Genomic DNA, 26,823 nt, shown 5'->3' with positions numbered 1-26,823 from the left:
CAAGCACTGCTCAGCAATAGCCAAAACACTATCAACGCTGTTTCCATCACAAATCCAGAACACAGCACCGTGCAAGTTTCTGTGGAAAAAAAAAATTGATTCCAGTCCAACCTGATTGAGTACGGTCACTGTTGAGCTGACTTTTCTTGGTCTGACTCACTGCGTTGCTGCTTCAGCAGCAGTGCATAAATAGTTGTGTGCCAGAGGTGGAGAGGATCAGTGGCTGAGTGTTAGAAGGGCAGGACTGGTTGGTCTTTTGGAGGAAATAGCAGCAGGGAGTTATGCTGGAGTTGAAGTGACTGCATAATCCCATGTTGCATCTCTGATGTGCCTCTGTTCTTTTTTTGAGACCCAAAGTGGCCAAAAGGGACTGCCTTTAAACCTGGGTGTCGTGAAGCACCAAATGCATTTTTTGTACTAAGCAGTGTAGGTAGCACTATATCAAAGGTGAATGTAGTATCATTTCTGGATGCATGAAATCAAGATTAGCTGATCTTTTCCCTTCATATGGTTTTGCAGCTCTGAGTTATGTTCTGGTGGTAGGGCTTCACAACCTTCCCTTGTAACAATGCCGACCTTATGCATTCTTTAGTAATTTTGCTTATAAAAGGAGTTAAACATTTAGAAACACTGTTAGAGCAAATAAAGAATATGCAGTTGTGATTAGGGAGGTAAAATTTTTTACAAGTATTTATACTACAGATTTATGGTAACCTGGAGTAAGATGTAATAAAAACGTGAATGCTCAAATACCTCCACAGGTAGTTTATAGTGCTTTGTACATAATAAAAATAAAGTTGAATCTGAAAAGGTGTTTAAGTATTTATGAGACAAAATTTAACAATGTTACAGAAAAGTTTCCGTTGTTGCAGGTTCAAGGTTGTGGTTAAAATAAACAATGTAGAATATGGCAAGGGCACTGCTAAATCTAAGAAGGAAGCAAGAGCAGTAGCAGCAAAAAACACATGGGAAATGATTGAACAAGAGGTGAGTAAACTGTATGATGTATGTCTTTTGCTAGTAAAGGTTAAAGATGATTCTCTAAAAGTAGCAAATAAAATAGCAATGTTTAATTTGGAAGAGATTCTAATTACTTAGTTACATTGTCTTTGTCCTGTTTTATTCAGTGTTTTTCTACTTTTTACCACTGAACTATTTGCCTTATTATTCTACTACTGGGTATTATCAAGAGTATTTTCTCCTGTTGTGTTATAGAAGGATGAGGAAATTTATTTGCCTCTGTTAAGCTGCGTTGGCATGTCCAGAGTGGACAGTGTTCCTTTTTCATCATGATGGCTGTTGAGCCTTCAGAATGTCTTCAGAACATTTGCAGGCTATTGTTCAGTGTGTCTGTTGCCACTTTACTCATAAAATATCTTACTTCCATTTGGTCTGTTTAGTCTTTGTTTCTGGGTCATTATGTTCTTTATGGTATAGTTGATTCTAAACTGCCTCGATTTTTTTTTTAGGTTTGAATTTTGTTCCTTGTTTCTGCCAGGTGTTTTTTGGTAACCATTCTCTAATTTACTTTTTGACTCTGAATGCTTCTTAGCACCTTTTGAGTGAAATCTTCCCTTACCTGTTTGCATTATTTTACCATGTCACCGTCTTTATTTTAACACAAATGCTAATATATTACAAATGCTGCCTAATCAGGAGACACCTCAAACAAGTCCTACTTTCCCCTCTTGTACATGCACAGGAGCATTTACAGCCCTTGCTAATGGCAGCATCAGCAGCTTTCTGCTGCTGTCCATTGACTTGGCTCTGAGGTGGTGAGAAAATTCAGAAAACAGTACTTTTTTATGAAACATTTCACTGTTCATTCACTGCCTTTTGTTAAAGGAGGTGGGAGACGTGGTGATAGGTTGTTAAACACACAGGTGCAATACTTTGAAAACTGGGTTTATGTTTGTTTGGAAATCCAGAATGTAACAATTGGTGGCTGTTCTCTGAATTTTTTATAAATATTTTGAAATGCTAACAAACCTTGCAGCTATATTAGTTTTCATGCACTGTTTATCTTATGCTAATTTAATTAAGCTTAAGTTTTTAAGTTACCTTTTCTGTTTTACAGCAAAATAGTCTTTCAAATATGCAAGCTCCAGAACAAATGATGTCTCCAGTGACCTCACCATGTGGACTAGCTGTGGATGTGCGACTTTCAGTTGACTATGTCAGCCGATTAAATGAGTATTCACAAAAGACATTGCAAGTAATTAATTACAATAACACAAACCGTGTTGGAGATGCCCATGAGCCCACGTAAGATATACTTAGTGTTCTTATTTGCTTTTGGTACTTTGCATTTGTTAACGCTACCATTAGTTAAAAACTAGGATCTGTGCGGGTTACCATTTGGAACACTGAGGTTACCCCAAGGGATGGTACGTCACCGTCTGAGGGTGGCAAGGCTAATGGGAACATCTATGCCACTCCGGGGAGTGCTGCGGGTTCAGGAGCACATCTGAAATGCTTGTATACCAGTGCATACAGCAGGAGGAACAAATGGGATGAACTGGGAGCTTTGGTCCCTTCCCAGAGCTATGAAATCACTGGGATTAGTGAGACTTGGTGGGATGAGTCCTATGACTGGAGTGCTGGGATGGAGGGCTACGAGCTTGTCAGGAGGGACAGGCAAGACAGGTGAGGTGGAGGCGTTGTGCTGTACGTAAAAGAGAGATCAGACTGTACAGCCTTTGCTGTTAGGGACATCATGGCAGAGAGCCTCTGGGTGAGGATTAAGGGGATAGATAGCAAAGCTGATGATGTCCTGGGTGTCTGCTATCAACTGCCCGCCCAGGACGATGGCACTGATGAACTTTTCTTTAGGCAATTAGGAGAAATCTTGGGATCAGTTGCCCTCATCCTTCTGGGAGATTTCAACTTCCTAGTCATAAACCAAGAATATCATACTGCTGTGACAAGTCTAGGAAATTCCTAAAGCACGTTGCAGATAACAAGTACTGAGGGAGCCCTCCTGGATGTGTTGTTTGAGAATAGGGAAGGCCTTGTGGGAGAGGTGATGGTAGGTGGCTGTCTTGGCAGCAATGATCATGAATTGGTTGAGTTCAAAATGTTTGGTGTAAGGAGAAAAAAGGTCAGTAGAATTGCCCCCCTGGACTTTGAGAGACCAAACTTTAAGCTTCTTGGGGAGGGGAGCTAGTTAGCAATGTCCCCTGGGAATCTGCCCTAGAGGGCTTAGGGGTCCATGTGAGCTGGTCGTTTTTCAGGAACCACCTTTTAAAAGCCCAGGAGCAGGCAATCCCATTGTGTTGCAAGTCAAGCAAGCAGGGCAGAAGACCAGCTCGGCTGAACAGAGAAATCCTCCTGGAACTAGGGCAAGAAACAGAAAAATATGATATCTGGAAGCAAGGTCTGGGTTCACAGGGAGAGTATAGAGCTGCAGTTTGCATCTGCAGAGAGAAAACAAGAAAAGCCAAAGCTCAGCTTGAGTTGACACTGGCCACTGTGGCATCAGATAACAAAAAAGCTTTTTTCAAATGTGTCAACAGCAAGAGGAGGTCAAAGGAAACATTGTACTGAGAGTTGATGCAGGTGATCACCGAACAAGTAAAGCTGAGGAAAAGGCAGATGTATTTAATGATTTAATGCCTTTTTCCACCTCGGTATTGCACAGTAACAACAGATCTTGGGCTGCCCAGACATCAGAGTTGGAGGACCATGACTGAGGAGTAGTGATGTTCCATCTGTGGTCACTGAAATTGTAAGAGAACAGTTGTATGAGCTCAACATTCATAAGTCCATGAGGCCAGATGGGATTCAGCCCAGGGTACTGAAGGAATTAGCAGATGTTGTAGCTGGACCCTTCTCAACAATTTACCGAAGTTCATGGGAGTCCAGGCAGGTCCCTGCTGCGTGGAAGCTAGCCAACGTTACACCCATCTACAGAAAGGGCATGAGACCCAGGAAGCTGCAGACCTGTTAGTCTAACATCAGTCCCTGGAAAAGTTACAGGGAAGATTATCCTGGGGGATACTGAAAGGCATTTAAAGACCAAAGCTATTATCTCACCTAGTCAATATGGGTTCATCAAGGGAAAGTCTTACCTTAGTAATTTGATCTCCTTCTGTGATAAGATCACCCTCTTGGTGGATGAAGGGAAGACAGTGGACATAATCTGTCTGGATTTCAGTGAGGCCTTTGATGCTGTCCCTCACAGCATCCTTTGGCCTAATTGTCCAACCGTAAGATGACCAGGTTCACTCTACCCTGGGTGATGAGCTGGTTCGGTGGTAGAGCTCAAAGGGTTGTAGCGAATGGGGCAGCGTCTGGCTTGCAGCCAGTCACCAGCAGTGTTCCCCAGGGCTCAGTCCTAGGTCCAGTTGTGTTCAACATTTCCATATCCTGGATGCAGGAGTGGAGTGCATCCTCAGCCAGTTTGCAGATGGTACTAAGCTGGGAGGCGCTGCTGACTCCCTGGAGGGACGAGAGGCCTTGCAAAGGCATCTAGACAGGTTGGAGCACTGGGCGATTAGCAAGGCATGAAGTTCAGCAAAGGAAAATGTTGGGCACTGGTACAGACTGGGAGACAAGTGGCCAGAGAGCAGCTCAGCAGAAAGGGATGTGGGGTTGCTGGTTGCAACAGGCTCAGTGTGAGCCAGCAGCCTGCCCTGGCAGCCAAGAGGGCAAACCCCATTTTGGGATACATTAGACACAGTGTAGCCAGCCAGTGAAGAGGGGGTTTTAGGAAACATTTCTTTACCACGAAGATGGTCAAACACTGCAACAGGCTTCCTTGTGATGTGGTTGATGCGCCATGCCTGTCTGTGTTCAACAGGCATTTGGATAATGCCCTCAATAAAGTGTTTTAACTTTTGGTTAGCCATGAAGTGGTCAGGCAGTTGGATGTGATGATCTTTGAAGGTCCCTTCCAATTGAACTGTTCTGGTCTGTTCTATTCTGAACAGTGTTATGTGAATCTTTAGAAATAGAGTAAATATTTGGAGGTAATCTAGAGAGAATCTAGTGGAGGGCCATTAAGGTGGTTAGGGGGTTGCAGAATAAGACGTAAGAGGAGAGGCTAACAGGACTCAGTCTGTTCAGCTGGGAGAAGACATGGCATGATGATAAAAGTCAGTGTTGGTAAACTGTCACTTATTTTGGTTGCTCTGGCATCTTTGTGGACTTCTCAGCATGTATTTCAAAGACCCCTAGGAACCAAGCGCCAAGGAGAGCCTGCCTGTGTCTCCTTCTGTATGCATGGCAGTCAGTGAATTGTACAAATATTCCAGTTAATGACAGCTGAAGGCTGATAAAGAATACGTGCATGTTTTAACTGTCTGGACAGTATGCTGGAAAACTCTGCTCCCCTGCAAAATCAGTCCTTATGAAACTTAAAATTCAGATAATTTGAGATCATCTGTACCTATGATACAATATTTTGAGGAGTTCAACCTTAAAAAAAAAGTGTTAAATACTCACTTAGAAATATATATATATTATCTGAAGACACATAAAATTAGTTATCTACCATTATTAATTATATTAAACTTATTGAAAATACTCTCCTGAAGATGTATATTTCAGCTTTTCTTTCTATAATGTCAACTGACTGTAGTCATTTAAATCATTAAATTGAGACTTGTCAGACAGGATATAAGGAGAGTTTCTTCTCTGTATTTTACAGGTTTTATTGTAGCTGCACAATTAGTGGTCACGTTTATGGCCGTGGTACTGGAAACTCTCTAGGTGCTGCAAAACAAGCCGCTGCAAAAGAAGCGTATGAGAAGCTACGTGAGCTTGAATCTCTAACAGTATGTGCTATATTTAGCCTTAAGACGGAAATTAAATTCTTTTATCTTTAGTCTTTGAAATGGACTTATTCATTTTGTTTCAAAGCGTATAACATAGATTCCACTTATGGTGAAAAAAATCCTTCTTAAGTTAGTTGGGTTACAGGATTCTGTTGGTAAAATTTATGTTGTGCTTTTATGTTCAATTGCTGAATTAAAAAAAAAAAAATCTCACAGCTGATATCTCTAATTGTTTATTTCAGAACATGGTCTGATACAAACACCCTTGAATAGCAAGGTATATTAAACATTTTTGATTCCTGCCTGCTCTAATATCACAGAATTGTAGGGGTTGGAAGGGACCTCGAAAGATCATCAGGTCCACCCCCCCCTGCCAAAGCAGGTTCCTTAGAGCAGGCTGCCCAGGTAGGCGTCCAGACGGGCCTTGAATATCTCCAGAGGAGGAGATATTCTTCTAATATGCCAGTTTTCTGTTTGCTCTCTGAAGTATTGCCAAGTGACTGGCAGTAAGCACAAATCGCCTACTGCCTTCTATTGGATTAATAATCTTGGAAGTGTGAGACAGGCAAAAGCAGGAATTAGAATCAAAAGAGCTTGACTTCTGTCATGTCCCAAGGATGATTCCAGTGAAACAGTTGCTAACACCATCCTCTAGAGAGGAGAGCTGTTGTCTTCATGACAGCCATCATATTTCCATAGATGCACAAAAGTACCTGAATTCTAATAGTAATCCAAAATCAATTTCTGAAGTGCGCAGAGCAGTACATACGAACTAATTCAAGCGAAGGGAAGGCAGCACAGAGAAGGAAAAATCTTTTTGACTTTATGTACTTATTTTTTCCATCATTTAACAGTTTACTGTGGATTTTAAAAGCCTTGTTGTTGTTTTAAAGTTAACTACCTATTTAGAGTAGTCTGTTTAAGCTCTAGGATCCTCCTTTAATATTGTAATATTCTGTCAGCTCATGGCTCTTCACATTTTCATTGTAGTCTGACATCTACTGCCTGAAGCAGAACCTCTCTAGCAATTATTGTAAATGCAGAGTGGGCTGTTTTGTTGTCCTTGTAATTATCATGCTATGTGTCTTCATTCCTACACGGTGGTATCCGTGTAACAAACAAAATATAACTAAATCTACATATTAGCAAAAAGTAGAAAGGCCCAGTGTATTTCTGAATTGATTTTTTTTTTTTATATTATTGAAGCATAAACTCTTAGAGTTTTACTTTTTGTCAGGTTATGATCTGTAACAATTGTAGGTGTTGCTTTTAATGTTACATTATCAGCTTTCACACTGAAAGCATTTAACTGTCTTTTTGTACAGTCATAGTTAGATTTTCAGTTATGCTGATTACATATACCAAAGCTTACATACATCTCATTTTTCACAGACAACTGCTGCGCAGTAAACAATGGAAATGTTTGCTTTTAATAATTGTTACTCTTTTCTTAATTTTTAATAGGTCCTAGACTCTACTTCTGCAAATGTGTCTGTATAATCATGCTCACTGTGAGAGGGCCCTGTTTTTCACTAGGCTAGGTGGAAGTTGGGCAGATGCCTTTCTTATGCAGTGCTTGGAATGTTCCGTGCTGCTATCAGCTTCCACTTAGGACCTTGTAATCTTCCTTCCCCCATCTTAGATGGGCTTTTTTTTTTTTTTTTTTCTCCAAGGACTTTTTATGTGATTTTGCTACCCGTTCTCCTTTTTTTTTTTTTTTCAGACAGGAAGTGAAAAATCTATCACCAGTTCTTCAGCTAGTGAACCTAATTCCCCTGGAGAGTCAGTTCAGTCTGGGTAAGTTGGGTTCATTGATAATGTGATAGTGATAAAGTGTATTTACTAATTTTAGATCTCATTCTAAATAATATTTGCCTTAGTTTCTTTATTGAATATTTCTATCAGAGGCATTGTTATTGCAACATAAAAGGAACAAAGCTACACCAGTCAGTTGTATTATTTCATGACATTTCTAACACTCATTCTCCTATTGTGACACTCTTGTAAAATTCGGTGTAACTCAGTTTTAGTACTTTTCTATGCTCCACATTCTGATTTCTTTTTTTTTTCCTTTTTCATTCTCCACATTCTCCATAAATCTTCATTCCCAACAAAGGGAAAATTTGCTTAACAAAAAAAACGAACATGCATAATGTTTCATTTGTAACTTGGGAACCTCAGGTCAAGCCTTTCATGCCTAGCAGTGTATGTGGTGGTAGTGCTGCTTTCACTTCTTTTATATTCTTCATGGCATTGTAAAGCAAGCTGATACATACAATACTAGAAGTGGCTGCACTGTATTGAAATAAACTTCTGTATTTAAACTTTTAAAATAAAGGATATCATATATTTCAGATTTTATAGAAATAGAGAAATATATTACAAAATGTTACTTTTTATTAGCTCTCCTACGTAAAGTTTTGTAGTTTAAATCAGTCATGGTGGTTAATGCTTACTCAGGTCTTGCTTTTAAAAACTTGTATGACTTCTATGCTTCTTTTTTTAAATTCTAGGAAGCATTTTATTAGTTTATGATTACTTTCACCTAAAATGAGAGTATTGTCTTTCCATAATAGGGGTATTCACTTTAAAGACTCAAATGCAGACTTGGTAGAAAAAATGAGAGACATGTTGCCATCTGAAAAGGCTTCACCTTTGCAGGTAAAGTAAAAAGATGGTCTTTCTCATATTTTAGACCCTGAATAGAGCAAGCTTCTTGCCAGAGTGAAGCATCACTTTCCTCCTTTACTGCTAATTACTAGAAAATATTTGAGCATTTTTTCTAGGAATATTAAGTACCTTCTTACTATTATCCATTATCATTTACTTATTTACTGTGGACCCAGTTTATGTATCATGGATTACATGGGCTTGTACTAGTGAGAAGGGTGATCAAACTAAGCTCATTTTTTTTTGTGGGGAAAAATGATGTCATACATAAACTATGTGAAAAATTTCAGATATGGCATCAGTCTTATTTCTTCCATGGAATAACCTGAGTTGGAAGGGACTCAAAAGGATTGAGTCCAACTACTGGCTCCACACAGGACCATCTAAAAATCAAACCATGTGTCTGAGAGTGTTGTCCAAACGCTTCTTGAACTCCATTAGGCTCGGTGCTGTGACCACTGCCCTGGGGAGCCTGTCCCAGTGCCTGACCACCCCCTAACACCCAGCCTGACCCTCCCCTGTCCCAGCTCCATGCCATTCCCCTGGGTCCTGTCGCTGTCCCCAGAGAGCAGAGCTCAGCACCTGTCCCTCCACTCCCCTCGTGAGGAAGCTGCAGGCTGCTGTGAGGCCTCCCCTCAGTCTCTTTAGACCGAACAAACCAAGGGACCTCAGCTGCTCCACATATGTCTTGCCATCTAGACCCTTCGCCATCTTTGTTGCCCTCCTTCGGACACTCTCTAATAGTTTTATGTCCTTCTTACATTGTGGTGCCCAAAACTGCACTCACTACTTGAGGTGGGGCAGCACCAGCGCAGAACAGAGCGGGACAATCCCTTCCCTCAACCAGTTAGCAGTGCTGTGCCTGATGGGCCCCAGCAAACAGTTGGTCCTTTCAGCTGCCAGGGCACACTGTTCACTCATATTCATTTTGCCATTGGCTAAAACCCCCAGATCTCTTTCTGGGGGCTGCTGTCCAGCCCCTCGTCCCTCAGTCTGCACATAAATCCAAGATTGCTCCTACCCAGGTGCAGAATCCAGCACTTGCTCTTGTTAAATTTCATGTGGTTGGTGATTGCTCTGCCCTGTAATTTGTCAAGATATCTCTACAAGGCCTCTCTACCCTCGAGGGAGTCAGCAGCTCCTCCTAATTTACTATCATCTGTAAACTTACTATGCATTTGAGTCCTGTGTTGTTTATATATGAGTCCTACTTTTTATATAAGGTATGAACACATTTATAGACAGATGCTGTATACATTTTCAAGTGCATTTTAAACTAATTATAGTGAAAATATTCAGGATATCTTAGTTGTCGTTGTTTCTCTTTTTCATGTAGAGAATTGGACAAAATTCTGCCATGAAATCCACAAGGTATGTATTTAGTTCTAGATTGCTATCTTCCATAAGCTATACTACATACCACTTGACTGTTTTTTATATCTAGCAAAGAAATGTCACCATTGTGTGGTACGTTTCTTTTTTCTTGTCATGTATTAGAAAAACAGCTTCTTATAAATTTTGCTTTTATCCCTGTTAAAGAAAATTGGCAGCTAATTTCAATAATGCAAATAACAAAGAAGAAAAAAAGATGTCAGATTCAAACAAAAGCTTGCCAAATACCAGTGAGGAAAATGAATACACTGCGGATGAAAGGTAAGAAGGATTTTTTTAATAAGACCTGTATAGCAAGTACAGTATGTAGTGGTCTAGATTTAATTGTTTATTTATAATAGAATGTGAGAGAATATTGCTGTAATACCTACCTCAAACCCTCCTCTCAGCTTTATTACTGAGTATGGAAGATCTCTTTGGTTAGTTTGGGTCATCTGCCTGGTTGTGTCCCTTCCCTAATCTCTTGCACACCCCTAGTCAATTCATTTGTGGCAGGGCAGGGTGAGAAACAGAGAAGGCCTGTATGCTGTGCAAGCACTGTTCAGCAACAGCTAAAATTAGTGTTATCAGCACTGTTTTCATCACAAATCAAAACCACAGCACCATATGAGTGGCTATGAAGAAAGATAAGTGCATCACAGTCAGGCCCTGTACAAATAAAGAAAATTTGCTCTTATTATGTTGCTATATGAAAAAAAAAAAAGGAACTGCAGCGGAACTTTGTTTTACAAATACTTAAAATAAAAAGGCAGACAGCAAACATGTTTTGAGATTGTGGTTCGTGAAATGTTTGTGAAAATGACACTTTTCGATGCTCAAAATTAATATGTAGGAGTGATTTCCTTCAAGTTTATTTTGCCTGGTACAGAACAAGACTTGAATTCAGAATCTGGATGAGTTTCTTGTCCATAGGTATAGGCACTCACAGGAAGTACTACATTTACCATTCTGTATACATTTTGAAATATTTACCAGAAGTAGGGTTTGGAACTCATTTTTTTACGTTTCAGGTGAGAGCTGCAACGATGTGTTATAGGGCTGCTTTCCCTTGTGTGTTTTTTTGTTTGTTTGTTTTTTAATTTTCAAGATTATGATTTAGACCTGTGTATGTATTGAGTGATCCCTGTAGAATGATATTTCAGCAGATATTATTAAGCCTGTTGGGATCATTTCTATATCTTTATTTAATGCTAAGTACACTCCAGTTGGATATATATCATTTTTCTTTTTAAGATTTCTTAAGGACTATAAAAATATAGAGCCTATTGGTGAAGGTGGTTTTGGGAATGTTTTCAAAGCAACAGCAAAGACTGACGAGATAACCTATGCAGTCAAGCGAGTTGAGCTTAAAATGTAAGTAACTGTATATTGACTTTTTTTTCTTTAAGACATCCTTAATCAAGTTTTTGATAGCTTTTTGTTTGTTTGTTTGTTTTTGATGGCCCTTTGGGGAACCAGGAGTTGGACTTAGTGGTCCTCATGGGTCCCTTCCAATTCGGACATCCTATGATTCCATGATTGTCTTTTTTAATAATCCTTGGAGCATTTAAGGAATTTTCATTATTAACTGTCTTTCTGGTATTTATTTCTGGTATTTTCTGGTATATTAACTGTCTTTATTTCGGTGTAAAGCTGAAAACTGCATGCAACTCTTTATTTTTCAATCACTCAAATAACTTGGCATACAGCTGTAAGAAAGTAGATTTATTATGTTCTACTTTCCCTAAGTACGCTTGTACAGAATTTTTATGATTTCTGGTTGTTAGTATTGTAGAATGTGTTTGAAGAAAATTTGCTGATTAATAAAAACATTGAAAGCAGCAATGTTATTTTGACAGGTTACCTTGTCTGGAAATTTTACATATCCGTAATACATACTGACAATAATTAGGGAAAATGGAGAAAAATGAAAGTAATACATTTTGTGGTTTGTAATTGGAAAATACTTCACGTATAATTTATATATAAATAATATAAATATATAATGTGAAGAGTGACCCATGTTGCCATATTATTTGTCCTTTATAATAATCTCCACACAGAATAAAGATCTTAATTTTTTTTAAGTAATTTTTTTCAACTAGAGTATTTAAGAGTACTGGCAGAGTACTTAATCAGCAGCTGAAAAACTTGCATTTCTTTTATGTAATCTATTCAGAAAAAATAAAGTTGTTCTCTATGAAATCATAACTTAAATTTGGAAATAGTTGTCCCTTACATTGTGTAACTGCCCTTCAAATTCTTGTGTTCTTCACAGATGTGTATTATTTTCATTTTTATTACAGTATTTGAAGAATCTATAGAATATTTTTTAGTAAAAAGTGCTAGTCTTCACTGTGCAATTTAACAAGAAGTGTAGGCCAATTACAGCAACAGTTCTTCATGAGTATTTACACACTTTTGTATATGTAAACAAACCTTTTTCAGCATTGTTCAGCGGGGTTTTGATTTCTAAAAAAAAAAAAAAAGGTTAGATTTTTTTTACCTTCTAAGAACATTCCATTATTTTCCAGAATCAATGCAAAACTGTCTGTATACTGCTACTTAAATAGTCTTTTATTTAACTCAATATTTAATTTTTGTAGGGAAATATCATTTGTTTTGAAATATTTGTTTTGTTTGAGATTTTTTTTCTTCTCCAACAGGAAAGAAAAGCGTGAAGTACGTGGACTTGCAGGACTTCAACATGAAAACATAGTGCGGTATTATTGTAGCTGGGAAGGGCTTGACTATGTGACTTATCCAGACTCAAGGTAACTACAAAACAGTAGTTTGCACTCAAAAATGTGTTTTCCATAGTGAATTTTGTGTTGTTAAAAGAAAAGCTGATCACTGTTTATACACCATTACACAAATACAAATGCATACGTGTAGTTACATAATTATTGTTAGGAGAAAAAACACAGTACTCTTGAGCAGCAGGTGGTTTATAATTAAATACCTTCTTGGTGAATATTAAACATTTAGTAATTTTATCTTTCTTCCGTCTGTTATTATACAGAACTTGCTGTATCTATAGAATAGTGTAAGAATGCAGAACTCAAAATATGGGGCTAGGATTAATATAAATTAAAAATGGTCTGACAGATTCCTGATTGGAAGCCCCTCTTTTTTTTTTTTTTTTTTTTTTTTAGGAATTGGTTATCCAATAACTCTCATAGATTTAATTGTTTCTCTAAATTAACATTTAAACTATGCTGTCTGATAGAGTTTTTGTTGTGAACACAGAGCTGTTGAAAGTAGAAATGCAGAATGAAATGTTCTTTTGTTGGAGGTAGTCTTCCAGCACTAAGAGTTCTGGCAAGACAGTGGTAATAATTTTACTGAGAAGTTAGGTTATTAAATTTTCAAAGGTTTTATGGTAACTCTTTTTCATAGCTATAAATTCTCACTTCTCAGGTAGGTTACCTAACTTACCTAGAGCCATAAAATATTAATGGATTCAAAATTATGATTGGCACAATATCTGTTAAGAGTGTTCAGAAAAAAGCTGAATTAAATAGGCAAAAAAAAAGTCTCGTGAAAATCCAACCATTAGTAGCTTGGAGTCTCAATATCACTTACGCATTTAGTATTGAACAGCTATTGGTTGTCACACAGAAAAAAGACCGCGAAGCTGAAGTCCCAGAGTGGAATGCCACCTAGTGGCCTGAACTCAAGTCTGTAGAGAGTCCCGAGCCACTTGGTGCTTGTTCTTTCAGTGCCTCAGAATGCTTTATTCTAAGGCACTGAGATCACACAGTGCAAATCAAAAAAGGAAGCGGTGCTTCTCCCTCTTCATATTGTCTTTTCCCTCCCCATGTCCAGCCTTAGTCTATTCTGTGGGCTGATGGTGAGGGAACTCAGTGAATATATTTCATTTAGATTTCTGTCTTTCGGAATGATTCTCTGATTCACAGAGTTATCATGTAATCAATTATAGAATGGCTTGGGTTGGAAGGGAACCTTAAAGATCATCTAGTCCAACCCCCCTGCCATGGGCAGGGACATCTTTCACTAGATCAGGTTGCTCAGAGCCCTGTCCAGCCTGGCCTTGAACACTTCCCGTGCACATAATAGATGTCACCACACTTCCTTCTTTAAGGGACAAAGGTTAAAAGAATGTGATCATTTTAGGTAGGGGAGGAAGGCTAATGCTATTGAGTGCTATAGGGAATACCTGCCAGAGTTTTGCAGTAATTCCTAGAGGGCAAGATGGGACCCAAGTACTGTGCTATTTCTTGCTCACCAGGACACGCCTTTATGTATGAGAAGAATTTAGGCAATCAGAAAATGTTCAGTGTGAACAAGGAGGTAAACAAAATGTTAGGAATCTTTCGGGGTATGTAGCAACAGAACAGGGATTGTTTGGTTTGGAGTGTTATTTATTTAGATCTAGTACCTAGCAGTGTAAGGTCTTTAAAATCAAGAAACTTTCAGACTTCCTTTTGAGTAACTCCAAAAAGAATAACAATTTTACAAAGATATATATATATCTATGTATATTGTTTGTTTGTTTGTTTGTTTAGAGAAGAGGGACTTGAGAATCATTGATGCAGTGGCTTGGGAGGAACTGTATCTTGCCAGTTTTAATACAGAGTATAACTTTCTTTTGCAGGCAGAGGTCACGAACAAAACGCCTTTGCCTTTTCATCCAAATAGAATTCTGTGAACAAGGAACACTGGAAGATTGGATTGAAAATAATAGACGAAACCGAAAGTATCATGAGAGGGCACAAAACAAATTTTTACAAATACTGGAAGGAGTGAACTATATTCATTCCAAAGGGTTAATTCATCGAGATCTCAAGGTAAGTAGAAGAGGTATTTTTTAAATAATTATAGTAATTTTAGATAAAAGTAGTACTTATTGGAAGTTCATAAAATATTAATTGTTTTAGTATTTGTTTAATTATGTATCCTAGTAGTGTGCCTCTTCTGATGTTACAGTGATCTGTTTTTCCAGCAACTGGCTGGACTTCATCCTAAAATCAGAAGGAGAACTAAAGGACCTCAGAGTGCATTAGTTAAAAAACAAAACAAACAACCCCCCCAAAAACAAACAAACAAAAAAACAACAACAACTACACCGCCACAACCAACCCCCCCCCCAAAAAAAACACAAAAATACCCACCACCAAAAAAAGGCCAAAGCAATCAGCAGTCGTCAATTAACAGGCATTTTCAGTGTGTTATGTGCTACTGGGTCACAAGACAGTCTATTGGGAAAAGGAATACTGATCTTCCTTGGTAATAAAACAATTAAAAGAAAGAAGGCAAAAGGTTGAGTCTAGGAAGTTTGCTCTTACTATATTGCAACGGGACAGTTTATCCTAGAATCTATTGCATTTGATAATGATTCTAGTTGTTCTTGTATCATGTATGCATACAAATATTTGCATGCTACTTTTTTGAATAGAATTTTAGAGTCTCCACAAGTGCATGACCATACAATCTTTATATTGAGATAAAATATTTTTAAAGGACAAAGTTACAAGCTTTCAGTGTTTATATGCCAGTTACAACGTTGCTTATAGTTTTAAAACTTACTTTGTGAACAAGTCATTAGTGTGGTGGCTTTCCTAAAAACTAAGGATGGCTGTAGTGGGTCACACTACATGTTGATTGAGGATGTTGTCCTCCTCATATTGTGGTTATGCCCAAATACCTAGCGAGTATTAGAGCTGAGAGATGATACAGTGATGCTGACCTTGATGCATGTTCCCCTTCTCTCAAGACCTCCAGTAACCTGAATTTTATAGACTTTTTGAGCCAGAGGTTGGAATCTTCTGTAGTTTTTATTCAGTGTGGTTCCAGATCGTGTTCGCTGCCCGCTCTTAGAAACTAGTCTTATGGGCAGACACATTCATGTCTCTTAGAGCTCTTCTGTGAGGCTTATTGCTACACTACAAGACCAAGCCACAAATAGACATTCCTTTGTTTACCTAGATATCTGGGAAAAAGTGGCATGATAAATGCTTTCTCTCCCTACATGTTAATTCTTACCTCTTCGCATGCTTCAGGCTTTGTATTTTCTTGCTCCTCAGTCCCACTTTCTATTCTCAGCTCAATCTTCTACTTTTCCATGTTCCTATGAATCTGCTGCCCCAGTCTCTCATCCGTGGAAACTAGCTGTAATCTTCTTCCAAGTCCTACTGCTAACTTGTCTGCCTGCATTTTAATTTAGGAACTTCTTTATCCCCACTTTGATCTGTGTTAGGTGCTTGGCCACCTGAGACCTCTGTGTCACAGAACCACAGCTGCAGGATAGGTTCAAGCTCTCTTCATCCTGAGATGAATGTCTGTGCCTGGCATGAGTGGAGTCTTCAAATAGGGCGCTACTGTTATTAAACGTGCGTGGACTTGGTTGTTCTCGAACAGAAGAACTGTGCTGGGCATTCTTGACACAAAGATCGCTTCCCGTGAAACCTTAAGTCTCTCCTGGCCTTATAGTCCACTGGATCTTCTTTGAGTTAGACACGATGAGGCTGTTTGTTTTTAACAGCATTCAGAAATGTAGTTTATTCTTTGGAACGATAGACGGCTTGGAAAGCTTCATCCAAACATACACAATTTTATTTTAGTTGCTGATGACTTTGTCAAATTTAAAAATGCTAAGTTCAATGAAAACTGTGAGATGCCTGTAGCAAGCCCCAACTCTGCAGTCAACTTCGTTACAGATACTCCTACTGTGACTAGAAGAAATTATACTTTGAGTGGAATTCCATGTAAGCCTAAATGCTTTGCACAAGTTCATCAAATTCCAAGACTAGGACTGAAGACTAAAAAGCATTTTTGGATATTAAATGTTATATACACAGTGTATTTGAAGAATATTAAAGCATGATATAGTCGTAATGACTAGTTAAAATAAGGTTAGTTATTGAGGTGTATGCTATTTTAAACTTAGTTTGTGTATTTCGAAGTGAAGTTAATTGAACTTTCTTCTGTTTCCCACCCCCAATCTGTTTCTTAATAATTTCTGTGAACAATTATGAAATTTTAAGGCGAGCACTTCTGTGGCTGATTATACTTGATGATAAACCTTGGTCATACAGTAATTTACTAATTTACTTTTTTTTTATATATGTGTGTATATAGCCTCAGAATATATTCATATCGCGTGATGGTAAAATAAAAATAGGTGACTTTGGTCTTGTGACTTCTGTGGCATATGAAACTCTGACTGAGAACCGAGGAACAAAATCATACATGGCACCAGAGCAGGTAATTATCTTGCTATATTACTGTCTCTGTTTGCATTTGCATTATTTGCATGCATTTCACAGTATAAACTCAGTATTGGTTGTGTTTGACCCTTATCGTGGTATTAAACCAAGTTGCTTAATGTTCCCTGATATGACTGTATATGAGGATAACCTTATTCTGAAGAAAGCAGTTTCTAAGTGTGGTGGTTTTATTTAATTGTCCTAACATACAAGGTCTGACACTGGTGTAAGAAATGCTCTTGTGTAACAGTTTGCCAGCCATGTATTTGAGTTTGAATTTAGGACCTCTGTTAACTGGCATTTGAGTCCCTCTGTTTCATTACTTTTAACAAAGAGACATTGGCATGCCTTATCTATGTAGTTTTGTAGAAGTCGTAATTTCAGTGTGTTTAATGTGACATCACAGCCACTATTTAACAAGATGATAGCAGAAAGGGTTAAAAATTAATATGAAGATCCAGTAATGCCTGTCCTGGAGTTTTCAGGTGACAATTTCTACTGATTTCAAATTTTGCCTTAAGAAGTCGTGTCCAGTTGTATTTGACACCTACATTGTTTTTGTTGTGATTTTTGTAGGTCTTTGACAAATATGGAAAGGAAGTAGATATTTATGCACTGGGATTAATTTGGTTTGAAATTCTTTCGGCATTGGCCAGTCATCATGAGAAAAATATGGTATGTAATCTTTAAATAAAAATTAAAAAACCCTCTCATATTATATCATGTATCATTATTTTGCCTTACTGCAGGTATCTGAGGCTGATTACATGCCAAAAGGAATCTGTACATCTAGAGTACTGTCTCTATTCATATTTTCCCCTTGATTCATGTCTGTAAAGCTCCTAAGTCCTTCACGCTTCAGTTAAAATGTAGAAACTGAAGAAACATCACTGGGTTTGTTTTACTGATGTCCTACTGATATACAGATTAAAGCCTTACTAAGCTTAGATATGTACATGCATCTATAGGGAAAATAATCAAAAATCTAAAAAATATCTACCAAAAAGATATCTGATCTTTTTATTTCATCAGAGTATTGGAAAGGAATATTTTTCTAATTTTAAAAAATAAGAATTGGGAGAGTTTAGTGTCTGCCATGCTCTTCTTCACTACAGCATGGAACAAGAATAAAGTTTCCAAAAAGTTGAAACCTTTGTAGTTTTTCAAAATGAAAATGAAAGTGATTTGGAATATATGGCTTTATTTTAATTGAAAAAATATTACTTCAAAAAGATACCAGCGTTACTTAAACTTTGCTTTAAAAGGTATCTTTTAATGTGTCTTTTGTCTTTTTCTTTGCACAGCGGTAGTATAACAGCTTTTATGCTCAAACCTATCTAGTCATAGGACAGAGATGTAGATGATGAGTACTGTTTCTGAAGTCATTATTTTGTAAGATCTATGTATATGGTTGGACCCAGAATCTCTAGAACACTGTTAGCTTGGCTGTTTGCCAGTATGAGCAAACCATATCAAAGTGTGTTTGACCCACAGATTTGACTTGGCTCCAATTGTATACCTTGTAGCATTCCTAAAGACTAAAGGACTTTCCCCCCCTCATAGCCAACTGTGCAAACATGCCTACAGTCCCACGGCGTTCAAAGTTTAAAAGGCAAAACCAATTGAAAATCATCATGTGGAAAAAAATAGTTGTTACTCAGAAGCAGTTTCTGAAAGCATTTATTTAGAAATCCTCACTGTTAGTTGCTTTGAACTCCACCTAGCATTTTCTGCAGTGACATAAAAATGATTTTGTAGCACTGAACAAGGTAAAAGAGGAAGCACACCTGCTTGGCTCAGAAATAACATCCACATGTTGTCAGAACAAGAAATTAAGCCTTCTCACAACGTGTATTGTTTGCTTTTTAAGTTATTATTATTTGAGGACAGAAGGATAATGATTATTAAGTAGAGAGGTTTGCCGAAACAAACACATCATTGTATTTTGTGAAGCTTTTAAGCTTAAAAAGGGACAACAGTTTATAAAAAAGACCATAAAAACAAAATAAAGTTCAACTAAATGAGAATTTTTCAAACTTCTGTAGTTTCTTTTTGCAGCCTTACCTTTTTTGTAGATTTTTATTCGCCTAATTACTTCTGTAAATTATATGGGTTGTGAAATGAGATGCAAAATATAATAAATAAAAGCATATTGAAACTGTTTATCTCATATGAATTTCAGGTATGGCATGATGTAAGAGAAAGTAAATTTCCAGAGGACTTCACTGAGCGATTTAAAACACAGGTATAGTATTAGAATACATTATTTCAGTTAGTTTCTTTATTTACTCATTAAAAAAATAACTCAATTTTAATTTCTTTTTGCAGGTACCCATAATCAGAAGGATGCTTTCAAAGGACGCCTCAAAAAGGCCCCGTGCATCTGAAATACTTGAGCTTTTGAAGAGTGTTGATAAAGACAACTCACTTAAAGCTCATACTCAGTAAATGCCATTTTAAAAGTCTTCCAGATCATGCTTAAATCCAGTTTGATTCAAACTTATGAAATTCCATAAATATATCAGAAGCAAGAGCAAGACTTAGGACATGTCTTTTCCATGGTGTTTAGCCTTCCTGCCATTGAGGAGCTTGCTGGCCAAAATGGTCACATCACCGTTCGCTCCCACTGGCTGCAGATCAGAACAGCAAACATCTGCAAATAATTGCTTGCAATTTTTACGTGGAAACACAGGTTAGGTATGAGCTGAACTATATTATACAATAAGCACAGGAACCTAGTCCTTGTCTCCCGTAAGACTGTTGATGTGATAACTGGCCTGTGGCAACTCCCTATGTGTGTGCTCTTAACACATGCTCAATCCGTTATCAGTTGAAGTGGATGAAGTCTGTCTTGTGGCACATGAATCAAACCTTTCTGTTTTTTCATAGTGATCTTTATATTAATCACTAGACTCCCCCCCACCCCTTTAGACCAGAGCAGGTAATGTGCTGAATTGGAAAGATCGATTTTGGTAGGAAGAATAGTAGAAAGCAGTGGGGTTTATTCCTTACTGAATTTCAGGTCTTCAAAATGAATTTTCTTCTCACTATATCCACAGATACATCTAGCACCTTTAGTGTGCTAAAATTTAAATACTCTTTTAAAGTAGGTTTTCCTTGAGAATGTAAATGTTTTAAATGTTAAGCATCTAGCTTCTAGGAAATCTAGTTGAAAGAGATTTATCCTAAACTTTTGAAACCCTCAGCATTTTTTTGTTTTCTGAAACAAAGTTGGGGTACGCTAAGTCTCCAGAGTTTTCTCAATAGTAACCATTTTAAATACTTTCTCGAAAGCACTTTAAACATCCTCTCCCCCATACTGCTGGGTTTTAATCGCTTATGGTAGTACTGAGGCATGTGTAACTGATAACAGGTGTCCTGAACACCTCTCATGGACTTACCATCAGCTCTGCAAAAGGTAACAGCAGATTGCCTGTTACTATTTGGTTACATACTTCAAAGATTACAGCTGTGGTAGAATAGGAAGAATTGTGCAGGGGAGAAAAGATGGGCAAATTAGTCCTTCCGATTCCCATCTTTGAATTGTTTGAAAAGGTACAGCTCACTCCTGTGGAACTCCATAAAGGCATATGCACAGAGATTCTAAGCAGGAAAATAAGTATGATGTGATGATGTGTAGTAAAGATAAAGTATAATAGGATTTTTCTAAAATCTTAAACAGGTTAAAGGTGGGTGTTTGGTTAAAAAGAATAATATCAAAGAATACATAGTCATTTTTATACTCTTATGGAAATCTATTGCTGATCCCCTGTAAGTGGTGCTAAATAACGGTCTGATTTTATGTCCTTTTCTAAGAACTGATTTTTTTTTTTCCCTTATAATGAATGTTATTGTTCATAAATAAAGCATTCAATTGTTTTGGACTAATGCATAGTTTTTTGCAGTACTCAAGGTCTAGGAGAAATTATATCCCAACAGACAAAAATACCACTAGTTCCACTTCCCTTTCACCCATAAACTTACCCTTACAATATGAAAATTAACATGTGACAAGTTTCAGCTGAAACCTGTGCAGTTCTTGCACAGAGCACTTGTACCACCACTACTCACCATTACTCTGCGGTGACCTTATTGCAACTTTTTGGTACTTACAGGAGGCTTACAAAAAAGCTGGAGAGCAACTTTTTTTCCTCAATCAGATGAAAAAGGAAAAAGGGGAATGGTTTTAAACTAAAAGGGGGGAGATTTAGATTAGAGGTTTAGGAGGAAATTGTTCACTCAGAGGGTGGTGAGGCACTGGCACAGGTTGCCCAGAGAGGTTGTGGATGCTCCATCCCTGGAGGCGTTCAAGGCCAGGTTCGATGGGGACCTGGGCAACCTGATCTAGTGGGTGGCATCCCTGCCCATGGCATGGGGGTTGGAATGAGACCTTTAAGGTGCCTTCCAACCTGAGCCGTTCGATGATTCCTTTCTTACTGTTAGGTATTATTTAGCTTGTCACAGTAATTTTTGATAATTTTTTTTTGCAGTACTTGTATACTTTAATAGTAACTTTCTATTAGAGGACGTTTACAGGAGCAGTTGTCATTCCCTAAGGATAAAAAGTCTACTAAGATTATTTATAAATATATCTTTAAAATGAATATGTCCCATGATCCGGTGAATATGCACCTTTTACATATATTAAATAATGCCACTGTAACATTTCAAAAGCTACCCCCTCCGTGAGCTCTGAGATAGTAAGGAAAAAACACTCTGATGTGTAGTCATCCAATAAAGATGACCCCACACACACACCTGTTTAGCATCCTGTATAACAGAGTAACAAGTCAATATTTATACCCTTATTCAAACTTGATCTTTATAAATCAGAGCATAATCAAAGACTGTGGAATTCTTACCTGCCTTCAAGTTACAGTAACTCACAATAATGCAGTTTTATTTCCTAATAAATTGTGCAACAAGCAGAAAAAACATAGAACGCTTCAAAAATGTGCAGTTTAACCTGTCAACTTTACGATTCTTCTGCATACATTGGTATGAAATCTGGTACAGCAATGAACCTTTTAAAAAAAGTTGTCAGAGTATATCAACTATACATACTTATCTAGAACTCCTTTCTTTAGAAAGGCTTTAGTCATGATCTGCAGCACTGTCTCCAGGGCAATTTGAAGACAAATCTTCAGAATCTATGGAATAAGCAGAGAAAAAGTGAGCAATTAATTCCAGCGCAGAAGAGGAAAAAAAGTTGCTAGAATTATTTGAAGAAACCGTACAAAACAGGTTAAACAGAATTCAAAGTTTGCAAGTTATTAATTCTAAACTGTGTTTTAAAACACTGAACATAAATAACAACACAAAGTCTACCCTCTCTTGTGCAATGAAATTAGATGTGTTATTATTGGTCCAGAAACACCTGCAACCTTTTTTGTTAATGGTACTACTTTTAATATCTGAATTTTGTTTTCTTAAAACAAAATGAATATTAATACCAATTCAAATAAGTGCCAGCATGCACTTTCTGTGCATGTAAACACCTTACAGTTGGCTTACAATGAAAACCCACCAAGCTTTTTGCAAAACAGCACCTTGGAAGGAAATTTTTTTTATGTATATTTAAAAGACTTCAGTAAGAGAAACAAAAAGTATATATTCTGACAAAAGTATTAGTGCTTCTCCCACAAAACTTTGTACCCTGGACGAGGGGTAAGCACGCAGCTATCAGACTACATCATGACAGCTTCTCATAAGCCAGGTTGCAGAACAGAAGACAAAGCCGTTCAGACGGCACATGTGGGCTGTTGAGAGCTCTCTTAGGAAAGTGTCTCTGGTAATGCTGAAGCTACCTAATATCGACCACCTGCATTATTGTAAAGGGAAGATGTCTAATGAAATGAGGTTAGACCCAATATCAAAAAGTTGTTAGCCTTTGATTCTGGACCTGAGAAAAGGAGAATTGACTAGAAAGAACAGAAGCATAGGCATAGTTTGTATAGCACTGTCCTTGAGGAAAGCATGTAACAGGTAAAGAGTGAATATATATTGCATTACTCAAGCCTAGGTGCATAAGCAAAGTAAAACACATATGTGGCAGGTTTACTCTCACCTTCATAGGTCGTTCCACACCAAATGCAATAAAAGTGTTCTTCTCTTAAATATGCAGTCAGGAGTTGTAGCTTTTCTGATACCTGTAGGTATGTACAAGGATGCAATGAGTAGGGGCTTAACATGATGTAAAATGGTTTGAGCTGCTGGTTTTGCTAAAACAGATTGTTTAACCTTTTTCTATAGAAAAGCTACTGTAACTCAGTAAGGCGTGAAATTACCCAAATTTTTGTGCCTACAGCAAAGGAATCCACAATCTCTGGAACGTTAATGGCTGTTGTTTGCTCACTGTTCTTTCCAGCTACGAAACCTGCACTGAAGATACAGCTGAAGTATTACCTAGCTACCTTATATCAAGTGTATGATATTTTTGATGGAATTTTTCACGCTTCATCTCTGCAAATCAAGTTATGTTAAGCTAACAACAGTGGTGTAATCTAGTTCTCAGAAAACGTTAATTTCTGGTGTCCAGTTCAAGGTCACCTGTGAAGCATTTTCAGAAATTACTTGTGATTCTAAAGTTCAGCCTACAACATGAGATGAGGCATCCAAAATTAAATATTAAAAGCAAATAATTTTACATTGATTCAATATGTGATCTTGCATATGGCGGCTAAGACACCATGATGTTTAAAATTTCATTTTGACTACTTTCTCCAAAGATCAGCTTCAAAAGAGATAAGCAATTAATCAGTTTTAATGTTTTGTATTTTATCATATAATTGTTTTAAAAATCACGGCTTTAAGGTGGCGAAGAGATCATTTACTACAGCTTTGAAAATGATGAATACATACTTTAAGGGAACATTAAATTTCATTGTGAATCGAGCCATGCATTTAGTTGTGAAGCTTACACTTAAGTCTGAGCTTGTGCATTCATCATCTTTGTCTTCTTCATCCTTCTTGTCTTCCTCTTCAGGCTCTAGCCAATACCAAGTCTCCTTGGGAACATCAATATCCTTAAATAATGAAGGATTTAAATGGAAATTATCTTTAATTTATTAATTATTACTTTGTAGTCTGTATCTCTATACTTTAACCTTCCTTCCAACCCAAAGAAATATGTCTTACTTTTTGCATATCTAATTGCTGGCAGGCCCTCTGGCTTTTTCGAAGGTCTCCTTCCATCTTACGTTCTTCTTGTTTGTTTTTGAACCTTACTCTGTTAAGAAAAAGTAGATAGGTAAAATAAGCAGAAAGACAAACAGTGAGATGCGTTACAGTCAACAGCTTTTCTAAAATAGAAAATCTGCTAAGATTCTAGCCATACCGATCCCTCAGACTGCCGAATGCATACCAGAGAAGACCATGCTAACCAGAACAATGTTGAAGAAGTCCCTTCTGACATCATTTTTGGAGAAGCAACGTGTATTTTTTTTTTTGGAAATAAACCTTTCAGTTACATCTTCAGGACAGAGCTTTTGATGATAACTACACTTTGCATACTGTTTTTCCACCAGGTTTCCATAATACATGAAAAAATGGTTCATGAAACATTTGCAGAGAAGATTTTAATCTTCCCTAGTCTTTCCTTCTCCACATATAAACAAGCAAACAAGGAGAAAAAAATATATTAAAACCCCCAAAGTTTACCCTGAGTTTTAATTTGTTGCAACCCAAAACCACTGCAGCAACATTGCTCTGGATTATCCATGAGCTTTATATTGAAAAAGATGACACGGTTCTTTGACTTAAAAAATTGCAAGTTTTTTGAGAATTAGTGTATGTACTGTTTACATTGCTGAATCATTTATTTTTATAAATGTTCATTTATACTTTTAGCAGTACAGTGTTCACCTGCTCTTGCTTTAGAACTGAGAAGCAATTACTGTATGTTTCAACTCATACCTCCCATTCAAAGAACATGCAGAATTAGTAACGCACTAACAGAATAGCCAAACCTAACGCATAAAAAGAACAGCCCTGTAGACACTGCGTGGAGTATCATTTACATAATTTTACCTGAATTGATCTGCAGCTTGTTCATTTGCTTGTTTTTTCATATGGAGTTTTTGTCTGTAGTTTTCTAGTTTTTCTTCAGCTTTTCGCTTTTTAAATTCCTCATGACCAAGCCCGCTTCTGCCTGTGTAAGTTTAAAACATGCATGTAAGCAGCTGAGAAGCTCTGCTACCTAACTAAGTAGATTAGGAAGCATCACAAACCTGTTTTTATGTTCAGAGGAATAGGTTCAACAATGCCTTCTCCTGTGAAAAGGAAAAATAGGCCGATTTAAAAAAACAGTCTTTCTCAAACTATGGTTTGTGTGGTATATTCAAATAGGCAAGCTGATTTTGCCATTAAATATGTAAATTTTCTTGCAATTCTGTTTTCTGGAAATTGAAAAACGTCCTATTGATATACATTTAGTGCACTACAAATGACCTAGCTGAGCTGCAACCTCCTTTCTTTTTTTCCTTGTCTGCTGAATTACTGTGTGCTTTTTTCAGAACACTACCCAATGGAAAGAAAATGATGTCGATTTGATAGGTACAGCATACCTATGATGAAGATTGATTTGCTACACTCTTCTGTGGCATTTTTATTTGAGAGTTCCGCAACTTGATGAAGAATAACAGGAATCTCTCTGGGCCACTTCAGTTGCTGATCTTCTGCTGGAGATGCACTGAACTGGCATAACAATTACTGATGTTTTCATTCACTGATTTTATTTTATCTGTCAAGACTTCATGCTAAGTGCTGTTTCTTTTCCAGAATACAACAATAAATTCAAAGAGGGGGCTGACCTTTATTTTGAGCAGTGAGATTTCCAAGACCATCAAAACAACTTCTCAGTGCAATTCCTGTAGACATGCACATACTGAAATGCATTTAGCGAGCAGCAAGTACTGCTGCTTCCCTCACATCTCTCAACAGTCATTTTTGTTTCAGAAATTTGTTCTTTTCTTTTTTCTTTCCTGTCACAACATGACAGTAATGGTAGGGCTCTTAGAGAGGCATTTATTGACCCTGTCCATAACTGAAGCAGCAGCTGCAGTCCATAAAATATAAAGGTACACCTGAAAGTAGCATGCAGATCTAGACAGAGACAAACTTACCACTTTTGCCAAGGGCCTGGCCACTCTTGTAGCCCATCTTCTGCAGCAGAGCAAAGCCTTTGTTCTCATTGCCCAACGCACTCTTCAACACCAAGTCACGCCGCTCTTTCTCTTCTTCTTTTACGCTCTTCTGTCTGTTTCTCTCGTTGGCTTCTTTTTGCTTTTCTTCCTTCTGAATAGCCTCTTTCACCCGGCGCACCATGGGCAAGCCTGGCCTCACATCCTGTCTAAGAATTAATAACCCCTGCAAATATTAGCTCATTTTTGATTCTTTTTACACTTACAATCATTTAAGAGGGAAAAAAAAATGACGGCTACTTACTTAATAAACAAGTCAGACATGTAATCTTCCTCTTCATCCTCCCCCATGGTTAGTTAGCACGCATGGCTCAGCCCCTTACCTCCAGGCACTATAAGCAGCGCTTGCAGCCCCTGGAAGGCAGGACCCGTTCTCAGACGAAAGCCTCACGCCTGTTTCAGCCTCAGGCTGCCTCCCTTCGCGCCCTGCTTCCCCAACCACCTCTCAACCCCACCGCTGCCCGGTAGGGAGCTGAGGGAGCCCCGCTGCCCCTCAGCACCGCCCCGGGCACCCACACAAACACCTCGACCCGGCGCCTGCGTGCGGCCGCCCCTTCCCTTCCGTTCCTTTCCCTT

The 26,823-nt window shown here is 37.9% G+C and overlaps 2 protein-coding genes across 8 annotated transcripts in view; one reads left to right on the top strand and one right to left on the bottom strand.

The window, feature by feature from the left end:
* Positions 1-20,931, top strand: part of EIF2AK2 (eukaryotic translation initiation factor 2 alpha kinase 2) — a 23,730-nt gene extending 2,799 nt beyond the window's left edge. Inside the window, exons 3-16 of the mRNA XM_035563316.2 lie at positions 873-987; positions 2,078-2,265; positions 5,651-5,777; positions 7,501-7,574; positions 8,354-8,438; positions 9,784-9,818; positions 9,987-10,100; positions 11,073-11,192; positions 12,485-12,592; positions 14,437-14,629; positions 16,920-17,045; positions 17,624-17,722; positions 19,230-19,292; positions 19,376-20,931. Of these exons, the coding sequence (XP_035419209.2) occupies positions 873-987; positions 2,078-2,265; positions 5,651-5,777; positions 7,501-7,574; positions 8,354-8,438; positions 9,784-9,818; positions 9,987-10,100; positions 11,073-11,192; positions 12,485-12,592; positions 14,437-14,629; positions 16,920-17,045; positions 17,624-17,722; positions 19,230-19,292; positions 19,376-19,495 (1,567 nt within the window). The 3' untranslated portion in view covers positions 19,496-20,931. The remainder of the gene's footprint in view (positions 1-872; positions 988-2,077; positions 2,266-5,650; positions 5,778-7,500; positions 7,575-8,353; positions 8,439-9,783; positions 9,819-9,986; positions 10,101-11,072; positions 11,193-12,484; positions 12,593-14,436; positions 14,630-16,919; positions 17,046-17,623; positions 17,723-19,229; positions 19,293-19,375) is intronic.
* On the bottom strand, positions 11,651-26,823 carry GPATCH11 (G-patch domain containing 11). 7 transcript variants are annotated; one of them, XM_035563343.2, is made up of 9 exons: positions 26,492-26,823; positions 26,170-26,396; positions 25,276-25,317; positions 25,076-25,196; positions 24,185-24,275; positions 23,968-24,072; positions 23,115-23,196; positions 22,112-22,197; positions 11,651-12,290 (listed from the first exon to the last, which is right to left on the bottom strand). In XM_035563343.2, the coding sequence occupies exons 1-8, from the start codon at positions 26,536-26,538 to the stop codon at positions 22,142-22,144; spliced, it is 771 nt and encodes a 256-aa protein (XP_035419236.1). In that variant the 5' UTR covers positions 26,539-26,823; the 3' UTR covers positions 11,651-12,290; positions 22,112-22,141. The 7 variants fall into 7 exon arrangements, with proteins under 7 accessions (XP_035419236.1, XP_035419247.1, XP_050566028.1 ...); XM_035563354.2 differs by lacking the exon at positions 11,651-12,290 and adding an exon at positions 18,712-19,677; XM_050710071.1 differs by lacking the exon at positions 11,651-12,290 and having other exon boundaries at positions 18,712-22,197; positions 26,492-26,601; positions 26,770-26,823.

Source organism: Cygnus atratus, chromosome 3 (assembly GCF_013377495.2).
Source record: "Cygnus atratus isolate AKBS03 ecotype Queensland, Australia chromosome 3, CAtr_DNAZoo_HiC_assembly, whole genome shotgun sequence".
NCBI lineage: Eukaryota > Metazoa > Chordata > Aves > Anseriformes > Anatidae > Cygnus > Cygnus atratus.
Note: the sequence above shows the minus strand (reverse complement) of the source record. Positions and strands in the feature narration are given on the sequence as shown.

What these genes read in the sequence shown, in the direction of transcription:
- GPATCH11 (XM_035563343.2), bottom strand. Translation starts at nt 26,538, where the DNA reads ATGGGGGAGGATGAAGAGGAAGATTACATGTCTGACTTGTTTATTAA. An exon ending in CCAGGCCCTTGGCAAAAGTG is followed by an intron (nt 25,318 to 26,169) that starts GTAAGTTTGTCT and finishes TCCTTTTCACAG; the next exon opens with GAGAAGGCATTGTTGAACCT. An exon ending in TCCTCTGAACATAAAAACAG is followed by an intron (nt 25,197 to 25,275) that starts GTTTGTGATGCT and finishes AAACTTACACAG; the next exon opens with GCAGAAGCGGGCTTGGTCAT.